Raw genomic sequence first — 18,547 nt, 5'->3', positions numbered from 1 at the left:
AATCCCTATTTTGTCGCTGACATTAAGATCCCTCTTCCTTCTCTTTAGGAGTAAGAACGTCCAAATCCTCCTTCTCGTCAGGACAATCTGTAGCATTAACATGAACCAGGATTGGACGGGACAGGACCTTCAGTGCTTCGAGGTAGCTTGGGGGCGGAGTCTGTGTGTTCTCCAGAGGCCGGGACAGGACGCGCAGGGCGTGCATGTAGCTGGGTGGAGGCGTGATGGTGTTATTCAGACGGAAACCAAGGGGAGCCAGCAAAGCATTCACTTCTGGTACCACAAGAAGACATAAAAATGCGTGTAAAAACATAGAAGGGACCAGGATAAGAAAGCAAAACCATACTGAGCTCATCATTTTGCAAAGGTATTTCAAAACCACACAACCCATAAAAAGGTTAAAAAATCTTATTCAGTTACTACTGTCAGCACATGTTAATTGATTACCCCCCCCCCCCCCTCGCCAATCAGGACGTTCTAGACCAGAGTCATCTCTTTATGAGCAAATGGTAGGTGTGTTAATAAACAACGAAGGACCCCTTTCAATAAAAGTTAGCAGAGAGCTTGAAAACTGTTAGGAATTGATACAGAAAGTACAATAAAAAACTGTCTAACTGTGTGGTGGAGGGGGACACTTCTTCTTGTATCAACTTGACAAGCAGAACTTACCACTTGGATCCTGGAGGACTCCTGGAGAAGATGGGGGACTGTTGGTTTCCTGGACGTAGAGATTGGGGGGTTCCCTGTGATGATTGTTCCTCCTTGTATGAGTCTCATGGTTGGGGCGGGATCTTCTACAGAAAATGTAATGCATGTTTTTGTGCAGACACTGAGTACAAATCTTCCAGGACTTGAATACCCGAACCCAGCAGAAAATCAGGATCATTATGACAGCGATACATATGGTGAACCAGACAAGCCACGACTCCTTCATCCTGGGGACACACAGAGATACTAGAGTAAGAAAGTACATCCACTAATGTCATGATCATCCCCCGGTGGTGTCCCATCCCAGCCAATGGTCAGCTGAGCGATAATTTTGTTGCTTGTCAAATGGGACCAAGAAGCCGAAACCATCAGGCACTGGAATGGGAGTGGCAGGGGATTGGAGAGGACAGTATCAATTATTTTTATTACATACTGCTCTAACCCTGTCCATTGGCTGGATAACCCCTTTAATATTCTAGCAAATACAGTGGGGCACAATGAGTAAATATTGGGTTCAAAATTGTGTACAAACATATACCATATTTATAAAGCTTCTGGACGCCATTTTTGTTTCAGGTCATTCGTTTTTGGTTAGATGCTGTGGTCCAACTGAATGGGTTTTCCCATACCTAGATACTGATAGGTCATCAACATCAGATTGTGGGGGTCTGACATCCCGCACCCCAACAATCAGTTGTTTTGGGCAGCACTGGCGCCAATAACTAAACGGTGGCACAAGATTCAGTCCTTTGTGTAGTGGCTGTACCAGCTTAAGAGCTGGGCAGTGCTGCAGATCCATAGTGCTTCCGTGGGCTTCCGATCCGTGCCTCCGTACCTACCTTACCGAATCTCCCGGATTGCGGACCCATTCAAGTGAATAAAACTGCATCCGTGATACGGTGTTCATGCAGCTGCTGCCCATATATTGTGGACCCACTGTTTGCCGTCTCCAATACGAGCACGGCCGGGCAAGGGCCTTGTGCGTGAACAGGGTATGTGCTGCAGTACACTGCGGCAAGAAACTACACAATGGACGGAGGCTTCTATTCACTATATAGTTTCCGGCAAGGGTGGCTGCGAAAACAGCTTATCAATGGGGGTGTGGGTTGTGTTGGATCCCCACAGATCTGATAATAATGACCTATCCTGAAGATAGGTCATTCATATCTAAGTACTGGAAAACCCCTTTGAACTGTGATTGGTTGCTTTGCGACCATTTTCATGTTAGACAGTTTTCATAAAACAGGAAAATCTAAGAAAAAAAGATAATAATGCACTAACAAAATAGATGAAAGCATTATATATGGAGTAAGCCCTCACTCTGATGTAATAAAATCAGAGTCTCTTAGGCTGGGTTCACACGGGCGTTGCGGGAAAAGGTGCGGGTGCGTTGCGGGAACATGCACGATTTTTCCGCGCGAGTGCAAAACATTGTAATGCGCTTTGCATGCGCGTGAGAAAAGTCGGCATGTTTGGTACCCAAACCCGAACTTCTTCACAGATGTTCGGGTTTGGGATCGGGGTTGTGTAGATTGTATTATTTTCCCTTATAACATGGTTATAAGGGAAAATAATAGCATTCTTAAATACAGAATGCATAGTACAATAGCGCTGGAGGGGTTAAAAAAATATATATAATAATTTAACTCACCTTAATCCACTTGCTCGCGCAGTCGGCATCTCTAATGTCTTCTTCTGTGCTGTGTACAGGAAAAGGACCTGTGGTGACGTCACTCCGGTCATCACATGGTCCATCACATGATCCATTGCCATGGTAAAAGATCATGTGATGGACCATGTGATGACCGGAGTGACATCACCACAGGTCCTTTTCCTGTACACAGCAAAGAAGAAGACAGAAGAGATGCCGGCTGCGCGAGCAAGTGGATTAAGGTGAGTTAAATTATTATATATATTTTTTTAACCCCTCCAGCGCTATTGTACTATGCATTCTGTATTAAGAATGCTATTATTTTCCCTTATAACCATGTTATAAGGGAAAATAATAATGATCGGGTCTCCATCCTGATCATCTTCTAGCAACCGTGCGTGAAAATCGCACCGCATCTGTTCTTGCTTGCGGATGCTTGCAATTTTCACTCAGCCCCATTCACTTCTATGGGGCCTGCGTTGCGTGATAAACCCACAATATAGAGCATGCTGCGATTTTCACGCAATGCATAAGTGATGCGTAAAAATCACAGCTCATGTGCACAGCCCCATAGAAATTAATGAGTCCGGATTCAGTGCGGGTGCAATGCGTTCACCTCCCGCATTGCACCCGCGCGGAAATCTCGCCGGTGTGAACTCAGCCTTAGCCAATATATTTTTGGATCAAAACATATCTGTGCCCACCTACCCAGCGCCAAGGTGGTCTCAGGTCAGGCGGGTCCTACGCTAAACCTACCTAAGCTGTTGGGCTTCTATGTTCAGGAGCGCAGACTCCGCACATGGTGTGCTGCTCCTAGTCACCTCCATGTGCATCAAGCAACCGATGAGAGGAGGAGCGCGCACACCTATATGTACCACAAAATCAAGGCAGTCTGTTTGATAGGAAGTGCAAAAGTGCACAGGAATGCTGCTCCCAAGATAAAATAGGAGTGCATTCACACTTGAGAGGGCCACTCCCTCAAGCATATACTACATAATAAACAAAAAAATCACTAAAAAAAACTAAGATAAAAGCATCCTGCACGGTATGATAAATAAATATGCGGATGTCCCTGGCCACATTCATGAAAAAAATCACAGAAAAAAAGATAATAATGCACTAACAAAATAGATGCAAGCATTATATATGGACCAAGTTATCTTTGTTTTTTCTGTGATTTCATAAATGAGGCCTTCAGATGGTGCATAGATGGTAGAGAGGACATCAAAGTAGAGTTACTGCAGGCTTCAAGGCTTACCTTGGTGCTTAACTCAGTAATCAACAGCAACCGGGCAAAGGAGTAAACTATTGCCTCTAAACTTTCCATTCCTACTGAGCCTCCACACATATTCCAAAATTATGTGAAAATGCATTGCAGATGATAGAAATGACTTACCGTGAGCGGTTACACTGCAGGTAAGTTGTCAGGCCAGATGAACATGTCTGCACCACATAGTTGTCACAATCCCAGAGTGAGCTGTTGTTCTCCAGACACTGTAAGGTCACGGGCTCCACAGACAACTTGACCTTGGTAAGTGGTGAGAAAATAGGAGACTGTGGCGTACAGCCCATCTATGAGCAGAGGAGAGCATGGCATGAGGCAAGGGAATGAAATCATATAATGTACAGTATATTTAACCCTCCCCATCATATTCCTCAGAGCTCTACGGGCAATGTATTCACTGACACTGTAAAGTAGTTCCACCATGTCCAGTTTACAAAACCCATTTTGGTTCAGGATCCTCATCTGTTGGCCAGAAATGAGAGCGGCTATGAAAAGTGTCTATAGCTTTGAAGGACCTATCCTGTCCTCATAAAGAGTGCCTCTTGCTCTGGGGAATCTGTCCTGTCCTTATAAAGAGTGCCTCTTGCTCTGGAGGACCAGTCCTGTCCTCATAAAGAGCACCTCTTGCTCTGGAGGACCTGTCCTGTCCTCATAAAGAGTGCCTCTTGCTCTGGAGACTGTCCTGTCCTCATAAAGAGTGCCTCTTGCTCTGGAGAATCTGTCCTGTCCTCATAAAGAGTGCCTCTTGCAGCGTCCCACTACCCTCGTGGGTACTGCAAAGTTGTTGTATTGTACTTATAATGCCTTTTATATAGCCTGTTGTTAAGCTGCTATATGTCCGTATGAATCATCCCTGCTAACAGGTGTATTAGCATGCATTTACACTCAGCTCACCACTAGGTGGAGATAACACCTCCCATATATATAGTCCAGCTCAGGCCTAGCCAGTTCAGTCTAGGCCAGATCAGGTTTCAGAACTAGCTCCAGTGGCAGTTGACTTCCTGATAACTCCCTGTGACAGTTGAGCACAGACTAGCAGTGTATGCATCCTGTTATCTACATCCCTCAGCTATATCTCAGCTCAGAACTGAAGTACTTGAGCTATTCTGATTACTACTATTGTAAGGAGACCCCAAAAGGGTTATCGGACACATCTTTTTAGGACCTTTGGACAGCTACTGTGAAGGATACCTCAGTCTTTGGCTACTTCACAAGCCTGAATAAGGAAAACCAGGACCATTCCTGTGCTCTTCTAACAGTAAGGCTACCATCTCCTTATCTGATAATTAGGGAGGGACATCTTACACCTGTCAGCAGAGGACTAGCAGCAGGTTTATCTCTGTATTAAGACTGGTAAATGCTTTGGATGGACTGTTACCAAAAGTCATCTTCAGTAAAGTTCAACTTTGAGTTTCACCCCGCTTGCCTCAGACTCAGTTCCTCTATTAATACAACAGTAAATAGTTGTACCTCCATACAAAAGGTACTGGCGTCAAGATTACAATGGACATTGCCACTGGCACATTAATACAGACCACCAAGGGCACCTCAAACCAACATCTAGCCAGTGTCCCTTACACCAGAGTGTGCCCCAGAGAATCCTTGTGCCGTTCTCCTTTTCACTTATGCGAGCCTGCCCAGGGACGACATAACCGTGAGTAACCAGAACTGTATTTACCTCGGCCCACCTATTACTCACACCGTGACCTCACACATAATTCCCCTGCAAGGTCTGGCATACCGCACTCTTGCTCTGGAGGACCTGTCCTGTCCTCATAAAGAGCACCTCTTGCTCTGGAGGACCTGTCCTGTCCTCATAAAGAGTGCCTCTTGCTCTGGAGAATCTGTCCTGTCCTCATAAATAGTGCCTCTTGCTCTGGAGCACCTGTCCTGTCCTCCTAAAGAGTGCCTCTTGCTCTGGAGGACCTATCATGTCCTCATAAAGAGAGCCTCTTGTTCTGGAGGACCTGTCCTGTCCTCATAAAGAGCGCATATTGTTCTGGAGGACCTGTCCTGTCTTCATAAAGGGCACCTCTTGCTCTGGAGGACCTGTCCTGTCCTCATAAAGAGTGCCTTTTTCTCTGGAGGACCTGTACTGTCCTGCATTATACAGACCTGCTGATTTGAATTGGTATTCGGCTTCATTTTCCCTGTAGTGGCGGTACAGGGAAATGGAACATCTGCAAATTACAACTGATTGCTGTGGGCTCAAATAGAGGGACACTTTATGATCAGCTAATGCAGGACTCGACAAATCCCAGGTCACCATGGCGATCAGGAATTTTGTCCTGGCGTCTGGGTATTTGCCCTCACAATTCTGCCCCCCAGTAATCCGGGGCACCGCCTCTATGTAGACTTCTCGGACAGTCTGGCAGGGAAGGAGTTACCTGGATCCGCCCCGCCCGCTCAGTGGATGCTGCTCATGGCTCAGGCCAGGCGGTGTGACCCGCGGGCGGAGAGTGGGGTGGACAGGGTGGCATCAGGGGGAGCGGAGGAGGTAGGTAGGACGCAGTGCGCCCGCATCATGTGCCCCAGGGCGACTGACCCTGCGGATGTGTGTGCGACTCTGTACTAGGGGTTGTTACGGGTATATGCAATGGGGAGGAGACTCCAGCTTCTCTAGTGGGCGTTCCTTCTCCCTGGCTGTAGCGTTGTCCAATCGCAGCGCAGAGCAGGGAGAAGGAATGCCCAGAAGAGAAGCTGATTTCTCCTCCCCATTGCTCCGATAGTAATTAGCGTATGGAGCAGGAGACAGTAATGGTGCACGGCGGGCGAACGGAGCGGCGCCCAGGAATAATAGTAAGTGTTGGGACATCTCTGGGCGCCGCTCTGTGTAGCCTAATACTTAAAGTCTGGACCCATATAAGGTCGTCTTTAACACATAATACAGAAGGGAGGTGCCGGCAGCAGAATCACATAGCTGGCACCCTGCCTCTGACATTGAGCTGCGATCAGCGGCAGTTAACCCCTCAGGTCCGGCAATCACCTGAGGGGTTAAAATCATTGGTGGCACAGTGCGCCGGCCTCTCTCAACCCCCCAGTATTAAAGGGGTATTATCATCTTAATGATCACTGTTAAATCTGTTAATGATTTAACAGTGATCATTTTTCTAAATATATTTAATTAACAAATTCCCTCCACTTAGAAAAAAATAAACCTATACTTACCTGACTGTTGTGTTCCGTCTCCCCTGGTTACGGCCACCGCTCTTCTCAGGAATCGCGGTGGCCGCGCAGACTACTTATTTTCTTCTCCCGGCCGGGCCGCGCGCTCTACTGACTGCGCACGCCGAGGCCACGCATGAGCTATGGTGATTTCTTCCTGGCCAGTATAGTATACTGGCCAGGAAGAAGTCACCAGGGCGCATGTGCGGACTCGGCGTGAGCGTTCAGTACAGCGCGCGGCCCGGCCGGGAGAAGACATCACTCAAGATGAAGCCTGCCCCCTGCCGAGTGCCAAAACCAGGAAGTTGACAGCGCGCCGGGAGCAGGTAAGTATTAAACGGCGTGTTGAGGATACCCCTTTAAAATCATAGGTGGCAGTGGCCACAGGGTCGCCTCCGCTTCTCATTGGTGGCAGTGGCCACAGGGTCCCCTCCGCTTCTCTTCATTGGTGGCAGCTTCTGATCGGAGCCCCAGCAGTGTAATCCTGGGGCTCCGATCAGTTACCATGGCAGCCAGGATGCTACTGAAGCCCTGGCTGCCATAGTCTGCTCCCTGCTGCTGTGTGCACAAAGCCCAGGGCAGCGGGGACAGTGTAAGGTCCTATTCACCCTGATAGAGATCTATTACGGTGAATAGGACAAGGGATTAAAAGATCCCAGGTTCTGGCCCTTAAGGGGGAAAATAGTTATTAAATAAAAAGTGTAAAAAAAAAAAATAAAAAAAAAGTAAAAAAAAAAAAATATTAAGTATAAGGCACCCTCTTTCCCAATTTCACATATAAAATATATAAACAATAAATAAACAAACATATCACATATTGCCACGTCAGAAACGTCGAAACTATTAAAATATAAAAAAAAAACTATGCGGTGAACGCCGGAACAGAAAAAAAAAAAAAAAAGCGGAATCACGTGGCTTTTTTTGTTTATTTTTTCGCGTGGTATCGAATGGTATCGAGTATCGCAATACTTTTTTATGGTATCGAAATCGAATAAAAAATTTGGTACAACTCTACTCTGTACACTGCCACTGTATATGTGTGTGCGGTTCTGTACACTGCCGCTGTATATGTGTGTGTGATTCTGTACACTACTGCTGTATATGTGTGTGCGGTTCTGTACACTGCCACTGTATATGTGTGTGCGGTTCTGTACACTGCCGCTGTATAAGTGTGCGCGATTCTGTACACTGCCACTGTATATGTGTGTGCAATTCTGTACACTGCCACTGTATATGTGTGTGTGGTTCTGTACACTGCCGCTGTATATGTGTGTGTGGTTCTGTACACTGCCGCTGTATATGTGTGCGCGATTCTGTACACTGTCGCTGTATATGTGTGTGCGGTTCTGTACACTGCCGCTGTGTATATGTGTGTGATTCTGTACACTGCCGCTGTATATGTGTGTGCGGTTCTGTACACTGCCGCTGTATATGTGTGTGCGATTCTGTACACTGCCACTGTATATGTGTGTGCGATTCTGTACACTGCCACTGTATATGTGTGTGTGGTTCTGTACACTGCCGCTGTATATGTGTGTGTGGTTCTGTACACTGCCGCTGTATATGCGTGTGCGATTCTGTACACTGCCACTGTATATGTGTGTGCGATTCTGTACACTGCCGCTGTATATGTGTGTGTGGTTCTTTACACTGCTGCTGTATATGTGTGTGTGATTCTGTACACTGCCGCTGTATATATGTGTGTGTGGTTCTGTACACTGCTGCTGTATATGTGTGTGCGATTCTGTACACTGCCGCTGTATATGTGTGTGCGGTTCTGTACACTGCCGCTGTATATGTGTGTGTGGTTCTGTACACTGCCGCTGTATATGTGTGTGTGGTTCTGTACACTGCCGCTGTATATGTGTGCGCGATTCTGTACACTACTGCTGTATATGTGTGTGTGGTTCTGTACACTGCCGCTGTATATGTGTGTGCGGTTCTGTACACTGCCGCTGTATATGTGTGTGTGGTTCTGTACACTGCCGCTGTATATGTGTGTGTGGTTCTGTACACTGCCGCTGTATATGTGTGCGCGATTCTGTACACTACTGCTGTATATGTGTGTGTGGTTCTGTACACTGCCACTGTATATGTGTGTGCGATTCTGTACACTGCCACTGTATATGTGTGTGCGATTCTGTACACTGCCGCTGTATATGTGTGTGCAATTCTGTACACTGCCACTGTATATGTGTGCGCGATTCTGTACACTACTGCTGTATATGTGTGTGTGGTTCTGTACACTGCCGCTGTATATGTGTGTGTGGTTCTGTACACTGTCGCTGTATATGTGTGAGCGGTTCTGTACACTGCCGCTGTATATGTGTGTGCGGTTCTGTACACTGTCGCTGTATATGTGTGAGCGGTTCTGTACACTGCCGCTGTATATGTGTGTGCGATTCTGTACACTGCCGCTGTATATGTGTGCGCGATTCTGTACACTACTGCTGTATATGTGTGTGTGGTTCTGTACACTGCCGCTGTATATATGTGTGTGGTTCTGTACACTGCCGCTGTATATGTGTGTGCGGCTCTGTACACTGCCGCTGTATATGTGTGTGCGGTTCTGTACACTGTCGCTGTATATGTGTGAGCGGTTCTGTACACTGCCGCTGTATATGTGTGTGTGGTTCTGTACACTGCTGCTGTATATGTGTGTGCGGTTCTGTACACTGCCGCTGTATATGTGTGTGCGGTTCTGTACACTGTCGCTGTATATGTGTGAGCGGTGCTGTACACTGCCGCTGTATATGTGTGTGTGGTTCTGTACACTGCCACTGTATATGTGTGTGTGGTTCTGTACACTGCCGCTGTATATGTGTGTGTGGTTCTGTACACTGCCGCTGTATATGCGTGTGCGATTCTGTACACTGCCACTGTATATGTGTGTGCGATTCTGTACACTGCCGCTGTATATGTGTGTGTGGTTCTGTACACTGCTGCTGTATATGTGTGTGTGATTCTGTACACTGCCGCTGTATATATGTGTGTGTGGTTCTGTACACTGCTGCTGTATATGTGTGTGCGATTCTGTACACTGCCGCTGTATATGTGTGTGCGGTTCTGTACACTGCCGCTGTATATGTGTGTGTGGTTCTGTACACTGCCGCTGTATATGTGTGTGTGGTTCTGTACACTGCCGCTGTATATGTGTGCGCGATTCTGTACACTACTGCTGTATATGTGTGTGTGGTTCTGTACACTGCCGCTGTATATGTGTGTGCGGTTCTGTACACTGCCGCTGTATATGTGTGTGTGGTTCTGTACACTGCCGCTGTATATGTGTGTGTGGTTCTGTACACTGCCGCTGTATATGTGTGCGCGATTCTGTACACTACTGCTGTATATGTGTGTGTGGTTCTGTACACTGCCACTGTATATGTGTGTGCGATTCTGTACACTGCCACTGTATATGTGTGTGCGATTCTGTACACTGCCGCTGTATATGTGTGTGCAATTCTGTACACTGCCACTGTATATGTGTGCGCGATTCTGTACACTACTGCTGTATATGTGTGTGTGGTTCTGTACACTGCCGCTGTATATGTGTGTGTGGTTCTGTACACTGTCGCTGTATATGTGTGAGCGGTTCTGTACACTGCCGCTGTATATGTGTGTGCGGTTCTGTACACTGTCGCTGTATATGTGTGAGCGGTTCTGTACACTGCCGCTGTATATGTGTGTGCGATTCTGTACACTGCCGCTGTATATGTGTGCGCGATTCTGTACACTACTGCTGTATATGTGTGTGTGGTTCTGTACACTGCCGCTGTATATATGTGTGTGGTTCTGTACACTGCCGCTGTATATGTGTGTGCGGGTCTGTACACTGCCGCTGTATATGTGTGTGCGGTTCTGTACACTGTCGCTGTATATGTGTGAGCGGTTCTGTACACTGCCGCTGTATATGTGTGTGTGGTTCTGTACACTGCTGCTGTATATGTGTGTGCGGTTCTGTACACTGCCGCTGTATATGTGTGTGCGGTTCTGTACACTGCCGCTGTATATGTGTGTGCGATTCTGTACACTGCCGCTGTATATGTGTGTGCGATTCTGTACACTGCCGCTGTATATGTGTGTGCGATTCTGTACACTGCCGCTGTATATGTGTGTGCGGTTCTGTACACTGCCGCTGTATATGTGTGTGCGGTTCTGTACACTGTCGCTGTATATGTGTGAGCGGTTCTGTACACTGCCGCTGTATATGTGTGTGTGGTTCTGTACACTGCCGCTGTATATGTGTGTGCGATTCTGTACACTGCCGCTGTATATGTGTGTGCGATTCTGTACACTGCCGCTGTATATGTGTGTGCGGTTCTGTACACTGCCGCTGTATATGTGTGTGTGGTTCTGTACACTACTGCTGTATATGTGTGTGTGGTTCTGTACACTGCCGCTGTATATGTGTGTGCGATTCTGTACACTGCCGCTGTATATGTGTGTGCGATTCTGTACACTGCCACTGTATATGTGTGTGTGGTTCTGTACACTACTGCTGTATATGTGTGTGTGGTTCTGTACACTGCCGCTGTATATGTGTGTGTGGTTCTGTACACTGCCGCTGTATATGTGTGTGTGGTTCTGTACACTACTGCTGTATATGTGTGTGTGGTTCTGTACACTGCCGCTGTATATGTGTGTGCGATTCTGTACACTGCCGCTGTATATGTGTGTGCGATTCTGTACACTGCCGCTGTATATGTGTGTGCGATTCTGTACACTGCCGCTGTATATGTGTGTGCGGTTCTGTACACTGCCGCTGTATATGTGTGTGTGGTTCTGTACACTGCCGCTGTATATGTTGTTTGGTTCTAGACTTCTTTATATGTTAATTTAAGAGGTGTTATTTTTGTCGCTGAAAATAAGGCTTTATAAGGTAAAAAAAAACTGAAAACGGCTCCTAACTTTTTTAGCTGGCTCCCAGATTCCAAGGAAATTTGTCAAGCCCTGAGCTAATGGTCAAGGGACAATGGTGTGGTGTCTGACTGCCAACACTTCTCATAGTGCTGCACACAGTCCCTCATAAGGGACGGACAGGCCCTGGAAAAACAGTTAGGCCGAGTTCACATGAACGTGTGTGTGTGTGACCCGTGCTCGCTATTTGCGGGCCGCAATGCACGATCGCCGGCCGTAGGTCAGCCGCATCGGATCGCGGACCCATTCACTTTAATGGGTCCGCGATCTGCCCGTTCTGCTAAAAGATAGGACATGTTCTATCTTTTTGCGGAACGGAGGTACAGGACGTAACCCCACGGAAGCACTCCGTAGTGCTTCCGAGGGGTCCCGTCCCGTGCGGCCGTTCTGCGATTCCGGATTTGCGGACCCATTGAAGTGAATGGGTCCGCATCCGTGATGCGGAATGCACACGGAACTGTGGCCGTGTATAGCGGCCCGCGATTTGCGGGCCGCAATACGGCCATAGATCACACACGTTCGTGTGAACTAAGCCTTAAAGTGACCTATGTTGTGGGTGGATGCAAATTGACACAAGTAGACGGGGCCATCACAAGTAGGTGGGGTCAAAACAAGTAGACTGGGTCAGCAATACCAAATTGCAGCTCAAAATACCATCCCAGCAGAGCAAATACCGAAGCAGTATAAAATGCCATTTCAGATGTTATTCTTCTGTGGTGGCCATCAATAGCTTCCACATTCTGTAGTCCGATAGTACCCCCAGTAGTATGCTCCCCAAATAGCCAAGGAAAGAAGAATCAAATTCCAAGCCGCCATCTCCAATGCAGGTCCCAGGACTCTTCCAGTCTGAGCCCCTGCTCCATTTGTACACTGCCTCATATACTGGCCTATGAGGGTGAACAGCAGGGCAGAGGGTCATCAGATCATTATGTACCCGGCCAGCGGCAGTGAGGAGGGCTTGGTTCACCGCATGGGCATCTGCTGAAGCACATTACTATGAGCATCATATCGATCATCAGATCGAGAGAGGATATGATGTTGGAGACAGAGGACAGAGTCGCTAGAAGGGGTGATTTCAGGGGATGAGGTGTAGAGTTGGGTGAAATCAGCATAGAGATGGTACTAAAAAAACCAAATCTGCTGATAGGTTGTCCGATGGTGGCTGTGTAGAGAGAAAAGAGGAGAGGACCTAGGACTGAACCCTGAGGAACCCCAACAACAAGAGAGCGAGAAGGGGAGGTAGAGCCATCAAATGATACACTGAGAGAGGACATAGGATGAAAACCAAGAGAGGGCGGTGTCCTTCAGGCTAGGGCTACACGGCAACACGTGTCACGCAACATTTTTTTGCAATGATAGTCAATGGTGTAGCACTGCGACATGCTGCAACTGCGATGCGACAGTTGCACAGAAATCCAACTTGGATGGTTTTTTGCGACTCTTGTGTCCCAGTTGACTATCATTATAAAAAATACTTGTGCATCTTTTCTGCAACAAGAAATTGCGCAACAGATGTCGCCGTGTACCTCTAGCCTTAGGCCCATTGATTGGAGCATGGTGAGGAGGAGATGGTGGTCTACAGTGTCAAATGCTGCAGAGAAATCAAAAGAGAATTAGTAGACAATAGTCACCAGGAGGTCATTTGTCACTTCGGTGAGGGCAGCATGTAGAATGAAGGGTGCGAAAACCAGATTGTAATGGATTGAGAAGAGAGCGGAGAGATAGCGAATGAGGTGAGAGTAGAGAGAGAAAGGTTGAAGATTTTAGTTCATCCTGGAGACTTCTTCTGTGAGAGGGTTGGATGTGGAGAGTGAGCCAGAGGAGATTTCCAGGTAGTCCATGTTCACATTTACACCAGCTACGAGATGATGTAGAAGTGAATTGTAATTTACTCCAGTTTCTTGCATAACTAATAGAAAATCTGTCAGGCTGGGGGAGGCCACATCCACTCCCAATAAACACTGCCCACTTTTCTTGCTTCTTTTGCAGAGTGCCAAGACAAGTGAAAAGTCGCAAATTATTGGAGGGCGTCAAAACTGGAGACATTTTTATACAATAGTGGCATAAAATGGTTAATAAATGTCCTTGGGTTTTCCCTTTTATGTTAACTTGTTACACAGCTGGACCATAACTAATTTGGCCACCATAGCAGGTCCTGCAGATGTTACCTTGGCCACCATAGCAGGTCCTACAGATGTTGCCTTCCAGCTTTCCTAGACTCCTGAATGATGGACCTACCTAGTTATAAAATAATACATCCACCTCATATCACTACATAACTCTGCAGGTTTAAATTGATATTAAAGGTGTTGCCCACCAATTTTTAAGTGATGACCTATCAGGATAGGCCATCAGTAGCTGATCTGCAGGGGTCTGACAATGAAAGCAGTGCCGCAGTGACGACCGCTATCCACTACAATGTTGACAAAGCAATAGGTCAGGCATCCTCAAACTGCGGCCCTCCAGCTGTTGCAAAACTACAACTCCCACAATGCCCTGCTGTAGGCTGATACCTGTAGGCTGTTCGGGCATGCTGGGAGTTGTAGTTTTGCAACAGCTGGAGGGCCGCAGTTTGAGGATGCCTGCAATAGGCCATCACTTAAAAATGCTGGAGAACCCCCTTAAAATACATAGAAATGATCTGGAAACACAAAGTGTCCCCCGTTTCAGTTTTACCTGCTGACACAGGAGAGAAGCCTCAGTTTTCTCAACGGTGTTGAAACATATAGGACTCCATTGGTCACCTGTAAATACTTCTACATGCCCATCACAAGACGTGCGGCCCCTGGACAGTCTCCATGCTACTGGGTGAAAAGAATAGAGAAGGACATTAGTCACCAAGATCTCCGTCAATCCTCCTATTACGTAGGAGACACCAAACGCCAATTGCAGCTCAGCTAAATCTAGAAGCATCTGGCCACCATGGTTTATACATGAACTATATCCATATCTCATTATGTTTACTCACACTAGTAACGGATTAAACATACCGGATACTAAAATATACTGTATAAGAATACAGCGACTTCAAGGAGAACTCACAGCAAGCACATGGTTTTCTGCAAACCTCATTTAGATGTAATGAGCAGAGACAGAGATTTCAGCAACAGATCTGCCACGTGTGAAGTTACTCTTATTTAGGCCCCATTCACACTACTGTATTTTTGCTCTGCATCTGATCCGCATTTTGTGCTGATAGGATGTGGACCCATTCATTTCAACATGTCCGCAAAAAATGCGTACAGCACACCGTGTGCTGTCCGCATCCGTATGGCCATTCTGCAGCCCTGCAAAAAAGATAAAACATGTCCTATTCTTGTCTGTCCTGCGGTCAAGTATAGGCATTGTTGCAATGGATCCGCAAAAAAATGTATGCAACACAGACATCACACAGATCCGCAAAAAATACAGATGACATGCATGTGTATTTTGAGGCCCGCAAAATACAGATCCGCAAAAAAAAATTAGGACGTCCATTGTAATAATGCCTACTCTTGTCCGCAAAATGGACAAGAGTAGGACGTATGTTATACTTTTAGCGGGGCCATGGAATGGACATACAGATGCGGACAGCACACGGAGTGTTGTCCTGCATTTTTTGAGGACCTATTGAAATGAATGGGGGCTCACAATCCAAGGGCTCATGCACACGACCGTATGTATTTTACTGTCCGCAAAAAAATGGATTCGCAAAAAATACAGATGACGCCCATGTGCATTCTGTATTTTGCGGAACGCAACAGCTGGCCCCTAATAGAACAGTCCTATCCTTGTCCGTAATGCAGACAATATTAGGACATGTTTTATTTATTTTTTGCGAAACTGACATACGGAAACGGAATGCACACGGAGTAACTTCATATTTTTTTGCGGACCCATTGAAATGAATGGTTCCGCATATGGTCCGCAAAAAAAATAAATGGAACGGACACAGAAAGAAAATACATTTGTGTGCATGAGCCCTAAGTAGTGTGTCCCCAGGTGGCAGGTTGTGCTCCCCTGGCCTAGACATGAATACTGGTAGTGTTACCTGTATGGTCGCTGACGCTCTGGTGACAGGACACCGCAGCAATGCTCCGGGGATCACACTCCTGCATCGCTTCTCCGCTGCTCTGACATTCGTTCACACTAGACTCATTTCCTGCGTCCATAGAAAAATACAGACTAAGCATACAAACGCAAGTGACAAGACCTGGCAATGTGCTCAGTGTGAACAGCGTCCTGACTAGTGGAGTACATATGGAATAAGGGCCGGAAGATGTCATTGTGGTCCATACAGACCTTTACATTGTAAGCCTTGGACAGCTCCATAGGTGTCCTCTGGAGAAGACTGCAAGGTCCATGTAGAATTTGGAGCTCCACATCCTGATTCCTTGCACACAACATGGGCGAGAGGGGACTCCGGACTCCACTGACTGTCACACACCTGCACACAAATACACCACGGTTAAAAGTTGTTGTTTTTGGGTTTTTTTTACTGATGGGTCATCAGTATCTGATTGGTGGGGGTCTGACACCTGAGACCACGATCGGCAGGATCCCCACCGATCAGATACTTATGACATACCCCGAGCATAGGTCACCAGCAAAAAAATCTCGGAAGACCCCTTTAACTCATATCTACTATGCTGATGGTTTAAAGATATTTTCATCCCATGAACGCCATATGAGCCATTACTTTGTGCAGTCTCCATAGGTCATTATGTGCAAGATGGATCTGAAAGACATTTTCCTGTTTCAACAAATGCCTCACGACACATTCTGCCCTTTTCTAATATAGTAATATATAACAGTGTATTAATTTCTCTCAGCTTTCAAGATCTCTGCTTGCAGTCACTGAAAGGGAACCTTCGAACCTTCACTGCTTAATGGATCAACATCTGTCCTGGTGATGGACACTTGGATGCAGGACTCCAATAGAAAGCTCAGACAAGGCGAGCCACCGAGAGCTGCACTTTACCTGACCCGGATTGGCTTTGCCACGTTTTACTGGGGTTTCAGAAAATCGCAAAGTGGTAAATCACAGCAAAATGTGAATGTATCTACCTGCGCTTAGTTGCAGGTTTGTCGCAGGGCTGTAACGGTTGTCACCTCCTGTGAATCCTAACTGTCCTGAAACTGTAACATGGCCTGCACCCGTGATCACATCCACAATAAGGGCTCATGCACGGTCTTGTGTTTGTTGGCTGATCCGAAATTTAGCATCTCGGATGCGGACCCTTTCACTTCGTTCCGTTCAGCAAAATGCAGAACGCATATAGCTGGTATCCTTGTTTTGCGGATATGCATATGCAGACCACAAAAACGGCTACAGCCGCGTACGTGAGCCCTAAGAGAGGTGTAAAGGTTGTGAATCTGATCCACTGACCCTGGTACAATTGAGGCCAGCATTACACTGGGCGAGAATTACATAGATCATAGTAGCGCTTGTTAGCGATGATCTGGCGGTGTACCGCTGATTACCCGATGAAAAAGCGAAGCACTTGTTCATCGGGTAATTGGATCGTTTGTGCGAACACAAAAATCCTCATTCCCCGACAGCAGATGGTGCTGTGTAAACAGGATCTGCTGCCAGGAGACAACGAGACAGTATGGGGAAGAGCGATGGCATTAGCGATCATTCCTCCCCATACTCTGGAGGAGATCGCTGCATGTAAATGCACCAGTCTCCTCCACCAGCGAGCAGCAGATTGTCGGGAAGGAACGTTTCCTTCCTGTGCTGTCCGCTTCTTTTTCTGCCCCATTGAAATTAATGGGTCCGGGATGCAGACTCATTCATACGGTCATGTGAATGAGCCCTAAGGCAGATTATTACTATCGCATTCAGGATATTCGTTCTTTAGATTACATGGTGATATGACTAGGTTTTCTCATTGGGATCTTCACCATGGTGAACTGCACTTATAAAGCATAGGAGAGAATTGTTTTAGGCCTCTTTCACACTTGCGTTGTCCGGATCCGGCATGTACTCCACTTGCCGGAATTACACGCCGGATCCGGAAAAACGCAAGTGTACTGAAAGCATTTGAAGACGGATCCGTCTTCAAAATGCTTTCAGTGTTACTATGGCAGCCAGGACGCTATTAAAGTCCTGGTTGCCATAGTAGGAGCGGTATACTTACAGTTCGTGCGGCTCCCGGGCGCTCCAGAATGACGTCAGAGCGCCCCATGCGCATGGATGACGTGCCATGCGATCACGTCATCCATGCGCCTGGAGCGCCCTGACGTCACTCTGGAGCGCCCCGGGAGCCGCACGGACGGTAAGTATGCTGCTCCCCCGCTCCCCGCTACACTTTACCATGGCTGCCAGGACTTTAGCGTCCCGGCAGCCATGGTAACCATTCAGAAAAAGCTAAACGTCGGATCCGGCAATGTGCCGAAACGACGTTTAGCTTAAGGCCGGATCCGGATCAATGCCTTTCAATGGGCAGTAATTCCGGATCCGGCCTTGCGGCAAGTGTTCAGGATTTTTGGCCGGAGCAAAAAGCGCAGCATGCTGCGGTATTTTCTCCGGCCAAAAAACGTTCCGGTCCGGAACTGAAGACATCCTGATGCATCCTGAACGGATTTCTCTCCATTCAGAATGCATTAGGATAAAACTGATCAGGATTCTTCCGGCATAGAGCCCCGACGACGGAACTCTATGCCGGAAGACAATAACACAGGTGTGAAAGGGCCCTTAGATGTCTTAATCTTTTTGCTATTATTGTTATGTTCCTTGTTTTTTCTTTCATTTTTCTTTTAAATGCTGTATACGACATTATTGTGTGTTGCCTACAGTTATACTCTACATTCTCATATATAGATGCTTCTATGTGATT

The 18,547-nt window shown here is 47.0% G+C and overlaps 1 protein-coding gene across 2 annotated transcripts in view; it reads right to left on the bottom strand.

The window, feature by feature from the left end:
* Positions 1-18,547, bottom strand: part of LOC122929483 (scavenger receptor cysteine-rich type 1 protein M130-like) — a 35,525-nt gene that overhangs the window by 502 nt on the left and 16,476 nt on the right. Inside the window, exons 3-8 of one of the 2 annotated variants that reach the window (XM_044283079.1) lie at positions 16,008-16,152; positions 15,757-15,867; positions 14,403-14,530; positions 3,756-3,931; positions 670-935; positions 1-273 (exon numbers count right to left, since the gene is read on the bottom strand). The exon at positions 1-273 is cut by the window's left edge and continues 502 nt beyond it. In XM_044283079.1, coding sequence (XP_044139014.1) covers positions 23-273; positions 670-935; positions 3,756-3,931; positions 14,403-14,530; positions 15,757-15,867; positions 16,008-16,152 — 1,077 coding nt within the window. In that variant the 3' untranslated portion in view covers positions 1-22. The remainder of the gene's footprint in view (positions 274-669; positions 936-3,755; positions 3,932-14,402; positions 14,531-15,756; positions 15,868-16,007; positions 16,153-18,547) is intronic. The other variant, XM_044283080.1, reaches the window with a different exon arrangement.

Source organism: Bufo gargarizans, chromosome 2 (assembly GCF_014858855.1).
Source record: "Bufo gargarizans isolate SCDJY-AF-19 chromosome 2, ASM1485885v1, whole genome shotgun sequence".
Classification (NCBI taxonomy): Eukaryota; Metazoa; Chordata; class Amphibia; order Anura; family Bufonidae; genus Bufo; species Bufo gargarizans.
The sequence above is the reverse complement of the archived record's forward strand: the minus strand, read 5'-3'. Positions and strand labels throughout refer to the sequence as shown.